We start from the raw sequence: 22,685 nt of genomic DNA on the forward strand, positions 1-22,685 counted from the left end.
GGAGGTTGCAGTGAGCCAAGATTGTGACACTGCACTCCAGCCTGGGCATTGCAGCAAGACTCTGTCCAAAAAAAAAAAAAAAAAAAAGTCACAGTAAAAGTGTTTACACCACAGAAATTGGCAAATGTGACAAATCAGAGCTTTTTCTGCAGAGAGCCAGTGGTTACACACCTGCCAGCCTACCACTCCTGTCCACCCTCTGTCTTGCTGACTCTCTGTGGAAGCCCCCCAACCCTTCCAGGCCTGTCCTCTCCACTCTAGGAGTCCCAGCAACACAACTGGCCTTGTCAGATTAGAGCTGTCACATGGGCTTCAGAAAGCCCTGATTATCTGCCCCATTGCATTTACTTACTGCTCTTTGGGATTATCTGGGTGATTCTTCGTGCTGCCCAAAGCTACCACACAGGGCCTCACATACTGGATGGGCTCCCAGGGAGTATAGCAGTATGAATGGAAGGAGGTGCTGGCCTGATCTCAGGAGTAGGGAATTAAAGAGAGGCCTTGCTTCCATCACACCAACAAGGTCCCAGCAGCCTCATGGTCCAGGTGAGGCATCTCTCCAAAGTGCCCAGTTCCTGAAGGTCACTGCATAGCCAGATACCCTCTAGGAATAACTCATATATGAGAACAAGAACATACAAGCAGATAGCTGGAGGCAGCAACAAGCCTTCTGCCTAAACAATACAAAACAACATTAAAAAGGCAGCCCCGTTGAATTGGAGCCCAGGGAACCAGCACAAGAAAATGCTGGCACTCCGGCTGCTGCCATTGCTGTGAGGAGTCCTTTGTAGGGGGAGGGCGGGTAGCCCTATCTATGGATGGCTGAGACTCATTTTGCCTGAGTCTTATATATTCTCAGGGATATCTTCACAGCCTTGGAGTTGATAAAGGAGTGCTTTCTTAAACAGGACATAAGAAAAACCACTAACAGAGGACACTAAAGGAAAAGATTGGGAAATTGGACTTTGTTAAAGTTAAAAGTATCTCTTCATTAGAAGACACCACTGACAGAATAAAAGGCAACACAGACTGAGAAAAGCAATTTGTAATACACTAAACTGACATAGGGCCCATATCCAGAATATATAAAGAACTACAAATCGGTAGGAAAAAATCAGACAACCCAATTAAAAACTGACAAAAAATTTGAACAGGCACTTCATGAAAAAAGATACCTAGGTGGCCCAATTAGCCTATGGAATGGTATGCAGCCTTACTGGTCATGAAGGAAGTTAAAATAAGGCACAATGGGCCAGGTGTGGTGGCTCACGCCTTAATCCCAGTACTTTGGGAGGCTGAGGCAGGTGGATCATGAGGTCAGGAGATTGAGACCATCCTGGCTAACACAGTGAAACCCCATCTCTAATAAAAATACAAAAACAAAATTAGCCGGGCATGGTGATGGGTGCCTGTAGTCCCAGCTACTCGGGAGGCTGAGGCAGGAGAATTGCGTGAACCCGAGGTGGCTCTTGCAGTAAGCCGAGATAGTGCCACTGTGCTCCAGCCTGGGCGACAGAGCAAGACTCCATCCCAAAAAAAAAGGCACAATGAACTATCACTATACACCCACAAGACTGGGCAGACCTTTAAAAACAGAATGACAAGTCTTAGGATGCAAAGCAACTGAAACCCAAGGGGAGCGTAAGCTGGTACTACCACTCTGGAGAACAGTTTGGCAATATCTGCTAAAGCCAGACACACCTATCCTAAGGCCAAGAAGTTCCCAGCAGTGAGTGCATTCATCTATGGAAGAACGTGCACTAGAATGTGCATCACAGCTCTATTCATGACAGCCCCAAACTGGAGACAACACAGACATCCGTCAGTAGTAGACTGGAGCATATTCACACCACCGACGACTATACTACAGTGAGAGAGAATGACCCACAGCTACACAGCACACTAGAACATGAATGAACCCCACAAACAACTGAAAGCAAATGAAGCCAGTCACAAAAAAAGTACACCCCATTTAATTCCATTTTCATCAAGGTCAAAACTAACCCATGGAGTTAGACACCAGGATGGTAGCTTCCTTTGGGGAGGAGGCAATGGGTAGGAAAAAACATTTATCTAGAATCTGAAGTTTAAAAAATTAGTTTCTCCTGCTGTGCTGCCTTTTTTTTCTACTTTGCTTTTTCGAGGTAGGAAGTTCCAGGACAGGTAATATGTCTGAGGAAGCCTCCACCTCCCTCACCCTACCACCCTTCTCTGGGACCAGACAGGCAGGAACTCCAGGGAAAGCCCAACGAGGAGCTGTCCTAGAGCACTGATTTCATTTTGGCTTCAAGTAAGATTTTCACTAGCAACTCTGCTTTTCATCTCTTTTAAATTTTATTATTATTATTTAGCATTTTCTTATCTCTTACAATGTACCAGGCACTGTTCAAAGCATGGCATTAGTATTAATGTGTTACCCATTCATTCATTCAGCCTGCTGGAGACTTGATAATGGCCTCTTTATTGAGAACTTACTCTGTGCTAGGTAGTAAGCTAAGTTCCCAATTAATCCTCACATGAGCTCTTCCTTGCCGGGCAGGAGAGCGGGGAAGATATCTGTTAGCATTACAGAGGAGTACACAGAGACTCAGAGAAGCCAAGTGCCTTGTCCAAGGTCACACAGCTAAGTCAGTAGCAGAGTTGGTATACAAACCCAGATCCCACATTACCGCAAAGCACCAAGCTCTGTCTTGTCTAGTGACCACTCACAAGCAAATCACATTGTAAGACTGGCAGAAATACGAGGTTTCTTAGTTCCCTACCCTGGCCTAATGAATCAATATTTCTGGCCCCTAGGCTGGCCTGAGCAGTAGAGTACCCCACAGCAGTTCAAAACCTGATTCCGTCCCCGGACCCAGTAGGCGCGCAGGGCCAAACTGTTGGGTGGATGGAGGGGACGGGACTGCCGGGAAGGTCCCTCACTTCTTTCTGGTCCCTGGCAAATGTTATGTTCTCTCCTCTGAGAAGCCCTCCCTAACCATCCCTGGCCACCCCCCGGAACTGCTTACCCCTTTACTTTGCCTTAGGTGTCTTCCTCGCGTCTCTCAGTCTTATACGTGGGCTAGGTTGAACCATATGACATTGTCCTTTCTATAAATTAAAAAATGGTTGCAAATGGGGCATTTCATGCAGTCCAATTCAAGTGTTTCCCTCTACCAGAATGTCAGCTCCAAGAGGGAGCTGGGAAGTGATTCACAGCCGTGTCCCCAGACAATGCCTGGCACACAGTAGGCGCTTGATAAATGACAGGTGAGTAGCCCGAGGGAAGGCGCCCACTCCGAGGAGTTCCGCAGCCTGAAGAAAGGCCCCGCCGAGCCGGAGGACCCCGGGGGACGCCGCCCTGTCCTCCGCAATCTCGGGTGCCTTCCTGGCCGTGACGGTCGGGCGGGGTGGGGCTCGCCGTCATCCATTTACCAGCCTCGCCTCTCGGACGGGCGCGCCGTTAATGAGATTAGCAATTTAAAAACCAGCTAGCTGCCTCGGCGGCGGAGGCGCGGGGCCACCCCCAAGCCGAGCTGGGGCGGGACGGCGCGCCTGGCGACCACGCACCGAGACTGCCGTGCCGGACCCCCGAGCCGGAGCCGAGCGCGCCGAGGCCGGGGCTATGGAGAAAGCGCGGCCGCTGTGGGCCAACCCTCTGCAGTTCGTGTTCGCCTGCATCTCGTACGCCGTGGGCCTGGGCAACGTGTGGCGCTTCCCCTACCTGTGCCAGATGTACGGCGGAGGTGAGTGCTCACCGCGCCCCGGCCCCAGCCCCGCTCTGTGCGCGTCCCCGCGGTCTGTGCGAGCCGGGGTTAGACCCAAGTTACACAACGGCACACTGAGGCCGGGAAAGCGAGCGTGATTTGTCCGAAGTCACAGACCCGGGATTGTTCCCAGGACACCTCGTTCCGGAGCCGGAGCTCTCTCCCAAGCCCTCGGGAACCCCTCGCCCCATCTCGGGGGCGGCCAAGCCCCCAATCCTAACCCTTGGTGGCCAGGCTGCGGCTCTGAGAGCGCAGGGGACGCGGTGTCCTCCTTCGAGAGAAGTGGCAATGGTCTGAAGTCTTAGTGAGTAAACCTTACGTTTAGGTGTAAAAAGTGAGTAGGAAATTGTCTTATTCAACAGAAACTCGTTATACAACTTTCAGATCCGAAACTTAAATCAACGGTTTGAAACTCAGGTTAAGAGCATCTTGAGCCATTTCTTTAAATTTTTTATAAGGAGATTGGTTTGAGTTTGGAACGACAGAAAGCAGGAAATGCAAATCATTCTGTTTTGTTTTGTTTTTCTTAAATAAATATTTCCTCCGAAGCATCATGCACGCTCCGGGGACAGCCAGCCAGCCAGCCACGCGCTCTTACCGCACTCCCCTAGCGTTGCGGAACGCTGGGAACACCTTCTACACATGTCAAGAACCTCGTGAAGCCCAAGTACCTTTTTGGAAGGCAATGTGGCAAGAGGGATTTAAGTCTCAGCATTTAAAACACTTTTTTTCTCGGTTGTCTCGTTTCTAGAATTGTATCTAAAGGAAATTGTCAGAGTTCTGACAGAGGTAGAAGGATGGTCACCGTCATTTAATAAGAGCAAAACATTGGCAACTTCCTAAGCCCTCAAATAAAGGGGATTGGTCCAGTAAATTATAGAGCATCCATTCAAGGTTGCTCTTCGCAGCCATTAAGGTGGCATTTTCAAAAAAACAATTGTATTTTCTCGTTAAGTGGAGGGAGGAGAAGTCAGATTCAATGCTATATAAAATGGATTTGACATTTTAAAACAATTGCTTAAAAATATGCAGAGAAAAGAATGGGGAAAAGACATCAAATTGTTAACAAAATTTCTGGGTGATTTTTGTTTACCTTGTGTGTGTGTGTGTGTGTATGTGTGTGTGTTTTTGTGTGTATGTGTGTGTGTTTGTGTATTAGGACTTCTATAATCAGCATGTTTTTTCATCATAAAAGATCATGAAAGATGTTAGACCAAAGTATTTACGAAAATTAACCCATTTGAGAAGACCAAGAGCTAAACACCGCTCCCTCCTCCCCTTACCCCAAATCAACAAAAGGTTAATTCATAGAGTTTTTAAAACAGTGCATTCTTAATTTTGGGATTCCTTTTTTAAATTTGAAGTGCATAAATACACCATAATGATGTGAGGGGCGTATGTTGCCATATGCTCTAACAGCATTACCATGTGCTCTAACAGCTCTATAACTGACTCTTAAAAAGAATTATTTGTCAGAATGAGATTTCCACATTATTCTGTGCTCAGTAGACCTACCCATGATACCTTTATCTTGGGTACATGTTTCCAAGTCATCAGTCCAGGTGAGCCTCACTGTCACATGACTACTTAATTCCTTGTTTATAATACCACCATCACCTGAATAGTCTGCAGAGGGATGCATATGGGGCCGATAGTTCTGGAGTTGAATATGTATCAAGGGGTTGCTAGGGAAACCTCAAGACCCTCAGGTTCCAAAAAAAAGAAACAAGAAGAAATCCTGTGCCTGGTGCAGAGGATGCTTCGGCTGGATGGGTGGATAGATAGATGAGTGGAAGCCAGGCGAAGCATGGATTGGTGGCTGGGTGTATGCATGGATTAGTGGGTGCACAGACAAAAGGAGGGTGTGGGTCTGGTGGATGGCACCCTCTCAGCCACATGTCTACAGAATAAAGACCAAATGGTCCACCTGGCACAGTAGGCACTTGACCACCTAACTTGACCACTCGTCCAATATTTCCACCTCATTTCCTGCCACACAGCTTCAAACCTCCCCCTGCCTTCCAAACACTTCCATGAACACCTCCTTCTGTGCCTCAATCCTTTACACAAGATTATTTCCTCCACCTGAGGTGCTGTTGCTGCTGGGAGAACTCCCACCGTTCCCTCCAGGTGGGACCAAATGTTGCTTTCTCTCCGTTGTGCTCTCTGACTCTCCTCACTACTTCACAGGCCAAATAAGCACTTGGTCAGAAGAATTGCACATTGTTCTCCAGTTTCTCTGTCTCCTCCCGGCCCAACCTCTGTGATGCGATGGAGTCACAGGAGCCATCCAATAAATATTTGTTGAGTGAATGAGCAAGGTATTAGGAAAAGCCACAGAATAAATGATGCTAGAGGATGCTAGAGGCTTTCCCAAGCCTTTCACTGCACAGTAAAGTCACCTTTAAGAAGTGATTAGCCCCAAAACCAGTTGCCCCAAACCCAGGCAGTTTACAACCCATCCCTTACCGGAAGGTAAAAATCAGCCACATTATGAAAGCCTGCAGAGGAGTGTATAACTTCCTTGTAAGCAGAGCTGCAAATACCCTCAGCAAACAAAGAATTTGTTTATAAATCACAGAGCCAGGCTGTGCCAAGATACTTCCCAGAATAAGACGGATTAGGGATCTGTGCCCCTCTCCATGGGACTCTGCCCATGACTGGAGAGGCTTGTTTCCTTCCTGCTCCCCAGGCCAGGCCCGGCATGAGGAATGTTAATTCTGAAGATTACATTCTAGGTACCAATCATCTCGGTACAGCCCTGGCTGCCTGCTCTAGAAAAAAAAATAAAAGGCAGCTCAAAGAACTTCACAAAATCTCTTTTTGAAAAAGTCAGCAGGTCTTGGGCAACCATGTCAAAATCTAAGGCAGTAGTTGTTCAGGAAGAAATCGGGGATGCAAGTGTGTGTGTACTAAGGTGTAAAAAGCAAATACTACACTAACTATTTTATATAAACATGTGCACGGAAGAAACATGGAGAGATGAGAATAGTTGTGTGGCTGGTGGAAATATGGATTTTTTTTCTCTTAAATTTTCTCTCTGCAATACTGAGGGGGAAATCAGAGGACAACTGACTATGCAGTGGGACAGTGTCACTCTCAGACTGGAATGCTCCACATCCCTGCAAAGCCCCTGCTGTCTGGGACAGGAAGCCAGCTCTTTCAGCTGCCTGTACTGCTTGCCCCAAATTGCTTAGAGAATTGCATGTCAAACTGTAGCCTACCTGAGGATCTTCATAAACTGCAGGTTGCTAGACCCCACTTCCAGGTATTCTGATCAAGACGCCTGTGGGGGAGGACAGGATTCTTCATTTCTAGAAAGCTCCCTAGCAAGGCTAAGGCTTGGTCCATGGACCACACTTCAGGGAAGGGTCAGGGTTGCTTCTGTGGCCCCAGGCCTGGCAGTGGGGTGTCAGTAAATGTTTAACAACTGGCTGTTGATGGAACAGCAGAACCCAATTCCAAGAATTTGCAGATTACCTTGATGTAAATCCTCCCACCATGGCCAGTTTCAGACTGCCAACGTCTTATGCTGGAGTGTGGGGTTGGGGAGAGGTGGGGCCGATTGGCTCTCGTGAGCCGGTCTGGAGCCAAGTGCTGTGGTGGCCACAGCTCTTCAGGCCAGCACCCAGCCTGGGACTGATTCACAGCAGGTCAGTCCATGGATGGATCAGGGAACAGTGCTGCAGCTGTTTACTTGTAAAGTGGGTGGGGGCCCCCAGTAGCTGGGAAATACCATGATCAGGGGCCCCTGCTGCTCACCCAAGGTTTCCAGACTCAATCCTGGTAGCATCTGCCCTGTTGGGCTCCTAGCATGTGCCAGGCATAATGTGAAGCATTTTCTGAAGGAATTCAATTTGGTCTTCACAACATGCCCACAGTTGGTCCTGTCACCCCCATTTACAGATAGGAAACAAGTCAGAGAGAACAAGACTTCTGGAGAAGTAGCTGGGGCTCAAGCCACTTCTGTGACAAGCCAGGGCTCTCTCCCCAGCACCCTGCACTCATCTGCTACAGGCAGGACAGCACTCCTTAGGTGTCCAGGCCTTTCTAGGACCCCCAAATAAGAATTGCCGTGGCTCAGGGTACTTCTTCCTGTGGTTCTCCTGTGACGCTCACCCATGCCTCACCTTGACATTGGAGGAGGGCCTGGCCAGGAGCCTATGCGATGTCCACCTGCAAGGATCCCTTGTCCCTTCTGTTCCAACCTCCTCTCCACCTCTGCCCTTCCCTGAATATACCCCAGAATGTTTGGCATCTTCCCAGTATGGTCTTCATCCTCTCCAGGAAACCTCCTCCCTAAGTTAAAGGTGACTTCTTCCACAAAGCCCTCCTTTGAACCCCGGGCTAAATCCATCTGATATGAGTTGGGTCCCCACCCAAATCTCATGTCAAATTGTAATCCCCAGTGTTGGAGGTGGGGTCTGGTGGGAGGTGATTGGATCATGGGGTGAATTTCCTCTTTGGTGCTGTTCTCGTGATAGTGAGTGAGTTATCAGTGAGATCTGGTTATTTAAAAGTATGTAGCAGCTTCCTACTCTCTCTCTTCCTCCTGCTCCAGCCATGTAAGACGTGCCTACTTCCCCTTCACCTTCTTCCATAATTGTAAGTTTCCTGAGGCCTCCCCAGCCATGCTTCCTGTACAGCCTGTGGAACTGTGAGCCAATTAAACTTCTTTCCTTTATAAATTACCCAGTTTGAGGTATTTCTTTACAGCAGTGTGAGAACAGACTGATACACCATCCCTCCTGTGCCTGTTGCATTGTGGGGTCTGACATGTCTCACTCCCACTTGGTAGGGAGGAAAAGTGACCAGTCAGGAACATAGAGTCTGCCTACTGGTGGAGAAGCCTCTGTTTGTCTGAGTGTTGGAATCAGCCCATAGCTTTAAAAAATACTGATGCTTGTGTCCCACCCCCAGAAATCCTGATTGGATTGGTCTCAGATGTGGCCTGAACAGGAGTTTTACACTCCCCAGAGAGCTCTACTGTCCAACCCAGGTTGAGAATCACTATCTTACAAAAAATATATAATATAAACCTACTAGGCAATTTAAGTCATTCAGTAAATATTCACTGAGTATCTTTTGCAAGCCAGGGACTACGCTGATGGAAGAGTTTACAAATATGGTGATAATGGGGTACAGGGGTTGGGGGTGGACCAAGCAGGAAAAGCTTTAACAAAGCACTGTTCAGAGGCTTCGCTGAAATAAGAAGGACTAACTGCTCAAGAGGATCTAGAAAGCCTTCCAGCAATGGCAACATTTAATAGCAGCTGTGAAAGAGAAGTCAAAGCTCATCACGTAGAATTAGGGGTGAAAATATTCCAGGCAGAAGAAACTGTATGCAAAAGGCACAGAAGAGTACACATTTGAGGGGAGTGGCCAGAAACCCCAGGTGGCTGTGAGAAGTGAGGCGGGGACTAGGGCAATGGCAGGAGAGGAAGCTGGAGATAAAAAGGAGTCAGCATGTCCCTAAGGGCCCCAAATAACAGGCTAAGAAGGTGGAGCTTAGCTCTGACAGCAAAGCCAGATTTTAAGCAGGGAAGTGGCACAGTCAGAGCTGTGGTTTACAGAGATTGCCAGCATGGAGGCCAGGGATGCACTGGGTAGCTGGTGAAGGGGTGATGCTGCCCAAGGGGATGGGCAAGGAGAGCAGAGAACAGATGGGAGGGAATTCTAGAAGTTTTAAACCAGTGAGAGTCAGGAAGAGTAAAGATGGCTTTAATTTTTCTCACCTGTGCGTTTATTCTTGCTTTTCAAAAGGTTGACTGGGTTTGACTCCAAATGGAAAACTTTTGGGGGAAGACCAAGATGGGGGCAAGTGAATGAGGAGAAGGAGGGTGCTGGGGTGGAGAGTCTCACAGAATAGAGCAGTGGTTCCCAAAGTGGAACCCCCAGGCCAGCAGCTTCAGCACCCCCTGGGGGCTTGTGCTCAGTGTTTCTTACATTAAACATGTGTATATGCACACACATACACAAGCACACACATGCCCCAGAAAGAAAAAAAAAAGGTTTACAAAAAATCCCTGCTGTGTTTTTTGTTTGTTTTTTGTTGTTGTTGTTGTTTTTGGAAAAAAAGATATGTAAGTGGAGGGAGAGAAAGAGTTTGGACACCTGAGTAAGCTTTCCCAGGAAAGGCACCGACTCGGGCTGGCATCTCTGTGGCCCTCAAAGGAGACAGAGTATGATGTGAGGGCTTGCAGTGATACATTTCATACAGAAAGGAATGTCTCTTCTAGTGAGATTCTTAGGTTTAGCAAATAGACAACGTACTGGCTATGATAATTAGAAAAATAAGCAACAACATGCTCTAGAATAACATATGGTGTGAGTTTGGGGTTTATAAATGTAATGAGTGTTCATGGTAGAAATTGTGTAAAAGGGCCGGGTGTGGTGGCTCATGCCTGTAATCCCAGCACTTTGGGAGGCCAAGGCAGGAGGATCACTTGAGCTCAGGAGTTCAAGATCAGCCTGGGCAATATAGTGAGACCTCATCTCTACTAAAAATATAAAAGTTAGGAAAAAATTCTGTAAAATGCAGAAATATACAAATAATAAAATACAAAATCACCAGAAATTCCACCACCCAGAGGTTATGACTGTTAACATTTTTGCTGTAAAAAATTAGAACCATATTTTTATATGTGACTTGGTATTTTGCTTTTTCAAAATTAACTTATTTTAATCCTTTCCAAAATCATGTAATATTTTTTGAAAATATAAACTTAAATAGCTCCATAATATGCCATTTACAGAGGTAACATAACTTACTTAACCATTCTCCAGTTGTGGAAGTTTAAGTCACGTAAAGTTTTATGCCATTATAATCCAGTGGTCCTCATGTTTTAGTGGAGGAATTTGATCCATTTATATTTATTATCAGGTTATGTTTGCTGTTATTTTTCATCACATTTTGTACTGCCTTACTTTTCCTTTTTGTTAGTTATTATTGTTGGATTTTGTTTTGATCTTTTATAATATGAAGTATGTATTCTTCACTTTTTTTCTCAAGTGATTTAGAATGTATAATTCCTATTTTTTCTATTAGTAGTTAATTTAAATTTGAGGGGAACGTATACTTATTTTCTCTAGTTATCAGTGTCAAGAATGAAATGTCATCTATTGATATCACCCTATGAAAGAAAAAAATTTTAGCACACTTGTACTTCTTGCTTCTTTCCTCATCCCCATTCCACTTAACAACTTTTGTTGATCTAATCTAGGATTTCAGACACATTATGATGATTATTTTACTCTTTATATTTTGTTTCTTTTCATTCAGAAATTACATTTTCCATTTATATAACTTTACAATGATATTAACAGTATGATTTTCAGACTTGATTCTGTTTTGTTGGTTTATTTACCACTAGTTAGTTCTATTATAACACAACCCCATATCTGAGTTCCTTATTTTGATTTAACACTGGTTGGATGCAGTTCATGAGCACTTAAGTTTTTCAGGAATAGTAAATAGGTGGTTCGCTTTCTCAGCATGTCTGAGAACATCGGTCCTTTGTAGCCACATGAGTTGGCTACAATGTTTTTTACACAAAAATCTATAGATGCTTTTCTGTTGTTTTCAGATTTTCATTTCTGCAAAGGAGAACTCTGCAGCCAATTTTATTTTTTATTAGTTATTAGGTATCACGGACCTAGAATATTATATAAATTTATATGGTATTACGTGAATCTTATAATTTCGAAAAGATCACAGGCTATATGTCTAAGTATTAAATGTTTTCATCAAGTTAACCTAGGACTAGTGAGCGCTTTCAATGTACACAACTGGGAAAATGACTTGTAGAATTTGTGATTGTACTTTTCCACCACTTGTGTCTGCAGTGTTCTTTCTGCAGACACAACTGCTGGAACTGAGTAATGCTTATTAGAGATAGAGTAGCGCTTGGGTTTGCTGTCCATGTCTCTTCTCGTAATCTCCATCTCTTTATCCTTCTCTTCTGAGCTGTGGGATAACTTTCTGTTTCTTTTTCTGTTTTTTTTTTTTGGAAACAGGGTCTCACCAAGAGCCAGTATGGATCTCCCCTAACAAAAAATATGGCAGGGCCAGGTGCAGTGGTTCACTGGTTCACCCTGTAATGTCAGCTTAGGCAACATAGTGAGACCCCATCTCTACAAAAAATTGAAAATTAGTCAGGCACAGTGATGCATGCCTTTGGGCCCAGCTACTCATGGGGGCTGAGGCAGGAGGATTGCTTGAGCCTGGGAGGTCGAGGTTGCAGTGAGCCGTGATCACACCACCGCACTCCAGCCTGGGCAACAGAGTGAGACCCTATCCAAAGTTATTCCACAGTTCAGAAGAACAGGATAAAGAGATGGAGATTATAAGAAGAGAAGACACATGGACAGCAAGCCCAAGCATTACACTATACACCACAGCAGAGCCAGTTACTCAACAAACATTTACTGAGCACCTACTCTGTGCCAGGTCCTTCCTTAGGAGCTAGAGATCAACTATGAGCCATGCAGATCCCATCTCTACCCTCAAGGAGCTGACTGTTTAGGAGTTGGAGGTGTGGACAAAGCAGTAGACATTCAGTGTAGCGGCAGGTGCCTCAACAACAGGGGCTTGCAAGACAAGAGGGTGGATCTTAGTTTTGAGTGATCTGGTGGCTCTTGGAGGAAGTGATGCATCTGGAAGATCCAGTGAGACCCTAAGGATTCTTTCCTGCATTCAACAAATATTCACTGGACTCTGGCTGTCTGGCCAGTGCTGTTCTAAGCAGAGCAGAGAACAAGAGGAGAGCTTCCTTGCTAGTAGAGAGGCAGACATCAAGTAAACAAAGAAAATTATAGCATTATTCACATAAGGAACTGTTCAGAAGGTAAATCAAGCAGGGTAAGGAGTTCAAGATGGCAAGAAGGCTGTTCTAGCGAGGGTGGACAGAGAAGGCGGCTCTGGGGAAGCCAAGTCTGGGCGGAGCACTGAAAGAAGAGAGAAAGCATCCTGGGCAGGAGGAACAGCAAGAACCAAGGTGCTAAGGCCAGAACAGCAGGAAGGCCAGCGTGACTGCAGTGGATGGAGAGAGGCCAGTGGCAGGGAAGGGAAGGTGGGAGCCCTGTTCCCCAAGCCTCAGAGGTCAAGGGAGGGAGTGTGGGTTTGATTCCAGGTGGAAGGAGGAGCCAAGGAAGATTTGACCAGGTGAGAGGCTAGGGATGGAAGAGGCAGGTGTGTCATAATCTGAGAACAAACTGCAGGGAGGGGACTGGAGGGTGGAATCACAAAGACCTGCCTGGAGGGCAGTGCAGTGGAGATGTGACAGTGGGTGCCAGGGAGGTGGTGATGAGTAAGGATTCACCAGGCTGAGCTGAGTCTACATCTTCCAATAATTCTGTGACTGTAAGCGTCCCACTCATCTGGGGTAATGTGGACTCACAGTGGCAGAGACATTACCACAGGGCTCAATGTGTGCCTCAGTTACCTATCTATTCATAACAAACCACTCAAAAACTCTAGGACTTAGAAGGAATGATGGAATTAGGAAATCGCCATCTGGCAACCAGCGCGGCAATAATTGTTTTGGGCAAGAATCTTCACTGGATGCCAAAACTACTGGGCAAAAGTATGAGAAACAGGATAGTTACTGAGGCTCAGAATATCTCCAAGAAGATAATCATTTCTAAGGGGAGAATAGTAACTCTCAGCAGAGAAATCCAGCAGACATCACCTCAACCAAGCGAGCAAAGTCTACATCACTGTGAATGGAACACATTGACATCTTGTGCCTCTGGACAAGGACAGAGGATCACTTTAGTGTTTCTGCCAAAACTCCAAATGAGGGACATTCCACAAAGTAACTGGCCAGTGCTCCTCTAAAGCATCATGAAAGGTTATGAAAGACAAAGAAAGGCAAAAAACTCTAAGGAAGTGTCCCAGATTAAAGGAGACTAAAGAAACCTGACAGCTAGAGGCCTTGTGTGCTTGTGAGCTAGAGCCTTTGATGCCTAGAGGACATCAGTGGGACAGTCAAGAAAATTGCAAAAGGGCTACAGATAAAATAATAGTTTGATGTTGGTGTTAATTCCCTGATTTTACTCATTGCACTGGGATTATATAAGATAATGTTCTTGCTTTTGGAAATGCACACTGAAAATATTGAGAGGTAAAAAGAAAAAAAATTAGTGACTTAAAGCAACAATAATTAATCATTTCTCACAGTTCTGTGGGCACCTGAGCTGTTCCTTTACTGTTTGTGTCTGACCTTGCTCATGCAGCCAGAAGGTCCCTCACACACCTGGTAGCGGGTGCTGAGCTGGCTGGGCTCCCTCGGTTCTCCTCCTCGTGGCCTCTCATCCTCTGGAGCCTGGTCTGGTATCTGTACATGGCTGTCTCAGGCACACTCCAAGAGGAGGAAGACGAAACTGCAAGGCATCCTGAGGCCTGGGCTCTGGTACCCACATGGACACCACATTCTATTGGACAAAGCCAGCCCCAAGGCCAGCCCAGCCTCACAGCGTGGGGAATAGACTCCACCTCTTCAGGGGAGGAGCACTGAAGAATGTGTGGCTGTATTTAATCTCCACACATGCCTTTAAGGCATGTAGTTGTATTACTACTGTATTAGGGTTCCCTAGAGGGACAGAACTAATAGGGGGAAGAGAAAGAGAGAGAGAGAAAGGAGAGTTTATTAAGTATTAACTCACACGATTACAAGGTCCCACAATAGGCTGTCTGCAAGCTGAGGAGCAAGGAGAGCCAGTCTGAGTCTCAAAACTGAAGAACTTGGAATCCGATGTTCAACGGCAGGAAGCATCCAGCACAGGAGAAAGATGTAGGCTGGGAGGCTAGGCCAGGCTCACCTTTTCACTTTTTTCTGCCTGCTTTGTATTCACTGTCAGCTGATTAGATTGTATCCACCAGATTAAGGGTGGGTCTGCCTTCCCCAGCCCACTGACTCAAATGTTAATCTCCTTTGGCAACACCCTCACAGACACACCCAGGATCAATACTTTGCATCCCTTAATCCAATCAATTTGACACTTACTTTTAGGCATCACAACTACCACCAAAATCATACCCCTTGTAGTCAACCCCTTCCTACTCTGCTACTCCTGGCCACCACCGACCTGTTTTCTGTCCCTATAGTTTTGCCTTTTCCAGAATGTCATATAAATGGAATCATCCTACTATGGTTTGAATATGTCCTCCAAAGCTCATGTGTTGAAAACTTAATCTCCAATGCAACAGGGTTGAGAGGTGGGACCATTAAGAGGTGATTAGGTCATGAGGACTCTGGCCTCGTGAATGGATTTGTATCATTATCCCGGGAGTGTTTTTGTTATTGAGAGAGTGGGTTTGTTATAAAAGAGAGTTCAGCCCCCTCTTACTCCCTCTTGCTCTCCCACCTCCTGCCATGGGATGATGCAGTAAGAAGGCCCTCTCCAGATACTAGCACCATGCTCTTGGACTTCCCAGCCTCCAGAACCATGAGCCAATAAACTTCTGTTCTTTGTAAATTATCCAGTCTCTGGTATTCTCTTATAGCAGCACAGACTAAGACAGGTATTCTTTGGTGAAATGCCTATTCACTTTTTTTTTTTTTTTTTACATTTTTTGAAAGGGTTCTTTTTCTTACTTAGTTTTGAGAATCCTTTACATATTCTTGATACAAAGTTTTTCTCAAGATGCGTGTTTTGCAAGTATTTTCTCCCAGTCTATATAGTTTGTGTTTTTATTCTCTTAACAGTGTCTTTCACAAAGAAGTAATGAAATCCAATTTATCAATCTTTTCTTCCATAGTGCTTTTAACATTGTATTTAAGAAATCTTTGCCTCAAACTCAAGTTCATAAAGACTTTCTCCTGTATTCTTATATAAGTTTTATAGCTTTTAGTTGTACATATAGGCCTGTAATCCATTCTGAGATTTGTTTGGTATAAAATTTGTGATATGGGTTGAGTTTCATTTTTCTGCATATGAATGTTCAATTGTTCTAGCATCATTTCTTGAAAAATTTATTGCAGAGCAAATTCACCTGGATTATGTGTTTATTTGAATGGTTGGGGCAGGAGTGACAGAAATGATTAATGCCTAGGGCCAAACAGCCCTCATGTTCCCACTTGGCATCAAGTTTTACATTTCCACCCTACCCATGGGCACTGGGCAGTCAGACCCTGTCAGAGAGACAGTCGTCCCTGGACCTTGCCAGGCCTTACATAGTTACTGTTTAACACCCTGCGTAAAAACAGGATTATCTTATAACCACTGAGGTTTTGAATGTGGCTTCAAAGCCTCAGTGTGTGAGCCCAATATTTATTGTCAGATATTTCATGATTGAGAGCTACCAATGACCTCTTGGACTCCTTTGATATTGAGAGGAAACTCACAAGGTGCTGAAACAAGGTTCTGAAGGAAAGGAAGGGAGCCTGGCCTAGAGGAGTTATAGCAGTGTCTGGATATGAGAGGGCAGGATTTGTTCTAGGCCCCCACATGAGCAGGACGAAGCTAGGAACTCCAAGCCTGGTGGTGTGGGCACTCATTCACCCATGCAGGTGGCTCGTGCCTTTCTTTCTGTGGTGTGGCCATGGGGGCTCTGCCTGGTCTTTGTCCCAACCATTCCACTTCTGGGATTTGTATCCCAAGGAAATACACAAACAAGTGGACCAGGCTTCGTTTCACAGCTTTGTTTAGGATGGCAGAAAGCTGGAAACAGCCTGAGTGTCTAACAATTGATTAAATGCATTCTGGGCTCATTTTCAGAGCAGAACATCATGCAGCTCTTTAAGGGGTGATGCAAAGGTCTGTGATTGGGAGAGTACCTGGGGAATGCCATAGGGTGAGAAGAGTGGGTTACAGGACAGCACGTGTGTACAATGGAGACATTTTTGGTAAATATTAGATGTTCATGTAAGCATAGTTATTTTGTTGTTTACCTTAACAACTGAGGATCCAGTTTGCTCTGTAATCAGCCCTTAATCTTTGCAGTTGTAGTGTCTGGGTTTTATTTGATCAGAAGTCCTGCCCTCTTTTCCCACTGGACATTTTGTTAGGCTCACCCTGACAAAATTCACACTCCCTGGCTCCCCACCATCACCAACAGCAGGGAACCTCAAGGGCAGGGAGCAGGGTTGCTACTCTCCCATTCCACACCAGCCAGGGGCTGGCCCAGAGTAAGTGCTTAGTAAGTGTCTGTTTCATACACTACCTCATGTGGAGCACCATCAGGGCTGTGCACAAAGCCCAAAGGAAGTGCATAGAGGTGGACAGCTGAATGCATGGGTCCAGGCATGATGTTTGACGTATTTAGCAACACAATTGTCTTGGCCCTGATCAACTATTAGTTGCTTAAATAGAAGATGAAATGTGGGGTTTGGCAGAAGGGCAGGGACAGTGGAGGCATTGAGAAAGGCATTCAAGCAGCTTGGGACAGTGGCAGTTTGCCTCCCAGGGAGGATGAATTTAAAGAGTTTAACAACTGACATGGCTGCATGTCATCCACGGATGGATGGACAAACAGACAGGTGGCTGAGTAGGAAGATAAAAAGATGAAAAGATGGATGGAAGGATGCATGGAAGGATGGACAGATGGATGGATGGATGGATGGAAAGATGGAAATACGGATGGATGAATGGAAGGTTGGAAATATAGATGGATGGAAGGATGGATGGATGTAGGGTGGATAGATGGAAGGATGGATGGAAAGTGGGTGAATGAATAGTAGACAGATGAGAGGAATGGCAGCAAGAGGGATGGGTGAAAATGTGGAATAAAAGAAGGATGAAGGATGAGTAGAAAGAGGAGGATGGGTGATAGAAAGGTAGGAGAATGCATGGACAAGTGGAAAGACAGGAGGATGGAAGGATGTTTGCACAGAGGTTGAGTGGTCGTGGAGAAAAGCCTTTTGGTTGTGGCCTGGCTCTCAGCTCTGGACATCCACAGGTAGTTTCCTGGTCCCCTACATCATCATGCTTATTGTGGAGGGAATGCCGCTCTTGTACCTGGAACTGGCTGTGGGGCAGCGCATGCGGCAGGGCAGCATTGGCGCCTGGAGGACCATCAGCCCGTACCTCAGTGGTGTCGGTATGTGGGGCCCCTCCAGTGTTCTCCCACCCAGAGACCTGGGCAGCATAGGGGTGTGGGTGGGATCCCATCAGCAAAGCTGCTGGATCAAGAGTCGAGCACAAGGGCCAAGAGAGAGCCCTTGCCTGGGGTGAACAAATGGCCTGGCAGGGATGTCATAGAATGTGGGCTGAGAGGAGCTGGGTTTCCTACCCACAGGGCAGTAAGACAGGGAGGATGCATGCCCCTTGGGGAACAGATGCCACCCTCCTTCTCTTCTCTGGACCTCAGCTTGGTCACCTGTAAAAGGGAAACAGCTGTAACTCCAAGTCCTAGCTAACAACCATTCTGGAAACTCACCCCACTGCTCCCTGCTAAATAACAGCTCTCTTTTAGCAAGCACCTACTACATGCTGGGAGCCAGCCTATAGGATATATGTGCATGAGCTCATTTAATCTTCTTTACACCGCTGAGGTGTTGTGGAGTGCCATTAATGTCTCTGGGGTGCGGAGGCTGAGGCCCGCACGGATGGCAGGAGAGGACTGTTTCATCTCATGCTTCTCCTGAGTGACCTTGAGCCAGAGCCCCAGGCACTTCCAGGACAGCCTCCACCTGCCCTGCACATTGCTTATGACCCAGGGCTGCCTCTGCATGCAGGAGGAACCCTGACCAGAAGTGGCTATGGCCTGTGATGCTCACCCCTCCTGCCCCAGAAAGGAAGGCAAGCAGGAAAGCAGAGTGACATTTCAGGAGCAAAGAGGGTGGAAGCTTATACGTGACCTGGCTGCAGATGCAGAAGAAATGTGTCCAGTGTTCTCACAAATCATCTCCAAACCCAGACTGCCTCCTTGTCTTGAATGGCTATTAATTTTTTTTTTTTTTTTTTGAGGCAGAGTTTCACTCATATTGCCCAGGCTGGAGTGCAATGGCACAATCTCGGCTCACTGCAACCTCCACTCCCGGATTCAACCGATTCTCCTGCCTCAGCCTCCTGATTAGCTGGAATTACAGGCACCCACCACCACACCTGGCTAATTTTTTGTATTTTTAGTAGAGATGGGGTTTCACTAGGCTATTAATTTTTAACACAGAAGTGTGTGGTTTTACAATCTGCCTGAATAAGCAATCACAGAGGACTTCTCAGAGGCATCTTCTGCATCATAGGAAAGATACCAGATATTTGTGCCAGCCAGGGATGCTGATGAATATTTAACCACCAGCGCTCAGAGTGGAGTGGGGGTGGGGAGGGGAAGCCCTGGTTTATAGTATTTGCCGATGCCTGTGGGGTAAATACGGGCACCATGGCCAGTTTCTACTACTGAATGTCCCAGCACTTGAGGTTGGGGAGAGGAGGGGACACTGGTTCTCAAGGGCTGGTGTGGGCCAGCCCCAGAGCCCTGCTGGCTCCCACCCCTCTCTGTGCTCTCAGGCCCCACCCTGGGTTTTGTGCAGGCCTGACCGAATTACGGGCCACACCCTCCCCACCGCCTCCTCACACCCCCTCTCCTGGCTACCAGGTGACTCAACCGCTGGTGAGCCAAGGAGGGAGCGTAACTGTACATCTGGCACAAGGTGGCACTTCACAGCAACAGTGCTTCTCACAGCATGAGGTTGTGAACCCAGTTCTGCCACTTACCAGCTGGGTAGTCTTGGGCAGGCTCCAGGCCTCAGTTTTCTCTTCTGTGATATGAAGATAGTACTGTTGTAAGGACCAAAGGTTAATAAAGTACTTACTTAGCACAGTGCCTGGCAGTTAGATCTCAAAAACATGTCATCAGCCTCCTGTCCCAGAAGGTAAGGAGGGAGGTTGGAGAAAAAGAAATCACCCTTACAAAGTGTTCACAGGTGCCTGGTCTCGCTTAATACTCACCACAAAAACCTGGTGGAGGGAGGCCTCGCCGTCCCCGGGGCGGTTGCCACAGGTGCGTCCTGGGAGCACACGCTGGGCCTAGCGGAGGGGGAAGGGCCATCCTCAGTCCTCAGTGCGGCCCTCTGCTTCCTCACAGGGGTCGCCAGCGTGGTGGTCTCTTTCTTCCTCTCCATGTACTACAACGTCATCAACGCCTGGGCCTTCTGGTACCTCTTCCACTCCTTCCAGGTGAGCCGGGGGGCCTGTGCCAGAACAGGAGTGGGAGCGAGAAAGGGAGAGAAAAACAGGGCCACCCACTCGGGGAATGGGGTGTGGGGCAAGGTGAGCAGCCTCGGGGTGGGGAGCCAGTGGGTGGTGTGAGGTGGAGGGGAAGCCATGCACCCCAAACCACGTGGAGGGCTTCTGAACCCGGGCTCCACGGACCCCTTACGCAGTAAGCAAGAGTCCGCCGGTGAGAGTGTGCGTGTTCTTGGAGAGCAGGTCCATGGCTTTCAGTGGATTCTCTCTGACGGATGTGACCCCACACACACACTATTAAGAACTACTGCACAGTGTGCCTAGGAGGAAATCTGTCGGAGGACTGGTGGGGAGGGATTCCCTCAATCCAGCAAGACGGCAACGGCCTGTCCTCTTCCTCCCCATCCCCTTCTCCCGCTTTCCGCAGGGCCACTTGTGCTTCCAGGTTTCTGACTCCAGCCTGAGCCTCTTCTTTTCCCTGCAGACCCCTAAGTTCTCCTAGAAGGACCACTGTCACCCTGTAACACAATAGGGCCATTCCTAAACATTTTAAACCACACATTTCTGATGATAACTACAGCTGACACTCTGTAGAAAACGTGGAAGGGGCTGGAAATTGTAGAGAAGCAAGAACTCCAATTCCACACAGAGAGCTGGTGTTATATTCAGGACAAGAGGAATTTTCCTCTCCACTGCTCATGCTCATTTCTGTTACCTGGCTCCTACCGTTTCACTCTCAGGAACCCCATCCTCCACTGCCCCTACCTGCTTCCAGGAACCACCTTCACCTTGGCTTCTTCCCAGATGGGAACAGAGGAGGAGGCAGGAGCTAACCAGGCCAATGCCTTACCCTTTGCCCCTTAGCCAGGCCTTCATGGGACATGCCTGTCCCCAAGGTCCGCAAGCAAGATAGGGCTGGCATGGACTATGAACTGAACGGGGTTTGCCTCTGGGGTGCTTGGGCATAGCCTTGACTCTGTGGGGGCGTGAGGAATGCTTGGGTGAATGACTTTAATAATCCTGATTTGGCACACCCCACTCTGGCTTCCCAATGAGCTCCACCAAGCTTGCCCCATTGCACATATCTCTGGCAAGAAAGATGTGCCCTGAGCTTAGTTGCAGTCCCTCCTCCTTTCCCTGGTTCAACCTAGAGTTTCATGAACACTGGCCACAACTCTGCCTCTCCCCAGCCTTCTCTGTGGAAACAGGGCAACTCTTCTCACTCTATAGCCTGGTGACTGTTTCCTGTCCTCTGTGCAGGGCTGCCATGTATGGCTGGGCAGGTTGTGCACTGCACAACAGTACCCCCAACTAAGGGCTTGCCATACGCATTGTAAGCATTATAGATTTGTGTACTTATTAAGACAAGTTTCCAAAAGTGGAAGTAATGTGTCTTGTCCTAACAAAATCAGAATAATTTGCTCATCCTCCAAAAGCAAAAATAAAGTGCCTCAAGAAAAGGGCACCTTTTTCTAATAGTCAGAAGTATGGGGGCCAGCAATTCCTGAAAATCACTTAAATATTCATTCATTCCATCCTTCATAGGTCTGTGGACTTATCCCTTAGTCCCTCTACTTTGAAGCCCTCCTCCATGGTCCCATAATAATGAGAGGAATAGTAGCTGCAGACATTCACTTACATGTGCTTTGGGCCAGACATAGGTCCCAGCACTTCAGAAGTGTTCACTGATGTAATCAAAACAGCCACCCCGTGAGGCTGAGCACACTGAGCACCCGAGCAGAGGGGAGCCGAGTAGCTCATAGCTGGTGGGGTTGGACTCAGGCACCTGGCCCCGGAGTCTGTGCTCCTGTCTACTCACTCCCTGGCCAGGCTTTCCAGCCTTGTGTCCAGCCTTTCTCAGCAGGAGCACCTGGGCTGTTATGCACGCAAATGTGGGGATCCTTGTCCTCACCTGCTGGTTCAGAGGTGGGTGAGGGAGGTCAGACTGGGAACTGGCCCATTTAACAAGTTGTCCTATACTCTAAACCTTCTTCACCCTGGCTGCACACTGGGGAGATGAAGTTGCGGGGTGCGGGGTGCAGGGTGGGGAGGTGTGAAAAATCCAATGACCAGGCCCTATTCCAAACAGATGAAATCAGAGTCACTGGGGGTGCAGCCTGGGGATCACCCCCGGGTGCCTTAGTCATGTAGCCAAGCCTGGGAAGCAGGCCCGGTCTGGCATCAGCAGGTGGTCCAGGGAACAGACTCAGGTCAGTCCCACACAGGCTGTAAATGGCCCAAGGGGATGTCAGCCGGGGCAGCTCAACTGGGCTTCAGGTCTACCAGGACCCCTGTCACCTGCCTGGGACTTGGTGCTGGCTGCCACCGGGCACCTCAGTTCCCTCCACGTGCCTCCCTCTCCCTGCACCCACATCATTCAGGAAGCTAGCCTCGATGTCCCACAGCTGGTCTCCAAGAGGGTAAGAGGCTAGCTACAGGGCTCTGAAGGCCCGGGCCAGGAAGTCACTCACACAGCATCTCTTCACCGTATTCAATTGGTCAGCGTGCATCAGAGGACAGCCCAGACTCACAAGGTGAGGCAAGAGACGCCACTTCTGGATAGGAGAAATGTGCACATGGGAAGGGGAAGAACTGTTGGTGGCCAGCTTTGAACACGATATGGGTCAAAGCAAGAAACCAACTCACACGTTCCAATAGGCTAGGGTGGCCCTGGGGAGGTATTGCAGGGGTGGGCGTGGAGGTCCTCACCAGGACAGTCCTGAGCACTGTCTGGGTGTGCAGACCTGGGCTCCAGCTGCCTACTGGCACAGTAGCGATGACCCATCAGGTGATACCCCAGGCCTTGGTTCT

At 47.6% G+C, this 22,685-nt stretch overlaps 1 protein-coding gene across 1 annotated transcript in view; it reads left to right on the top strand.

The window, feature by feature from the left end:
* The first annotated feature begins 3,565 nt into the window (after positions 1-3,565).
* The window catches only part of SLC6A20 (solute carrier family 6 member 20), a 39,430-nt gene continuing 20,310 nt past the window's right edge, over positions 3,566-22,685 (top strand). The window contains exons 1-3 of the mRNA XM_002813842.5: positions 3,566-3,725; positions 17,647-17,787; positions 19,774-19,865. Coding sequence (XP_002813888.3) covers positions 3,605-3,725; positions 17,647-17,787; positions 19,774-19,865 — 354 coding nt within the window. The 5' untranslated portion in view covers positions 3,566-3,604. The remainder of the gene's footprint in view (positions 3,726-17,646; positions 17,788-19,773; positions 19,866-22,685) is intronic.

This window comes from Pongo abelii, chromosome 2 (genome assembly GCF_028885655.2).
Source record: "Pongo abelii isolate AG06213 chromosome 2, NHGRI_mPonAbe1-v2.0_pri, whole genome shotgun sequence".
Taxonomy (NCBI): Eukaryota; Metazoa; Chordata; class Mammalia; order Primates; family Hominidae; genus Pongo; species Pongo abelii.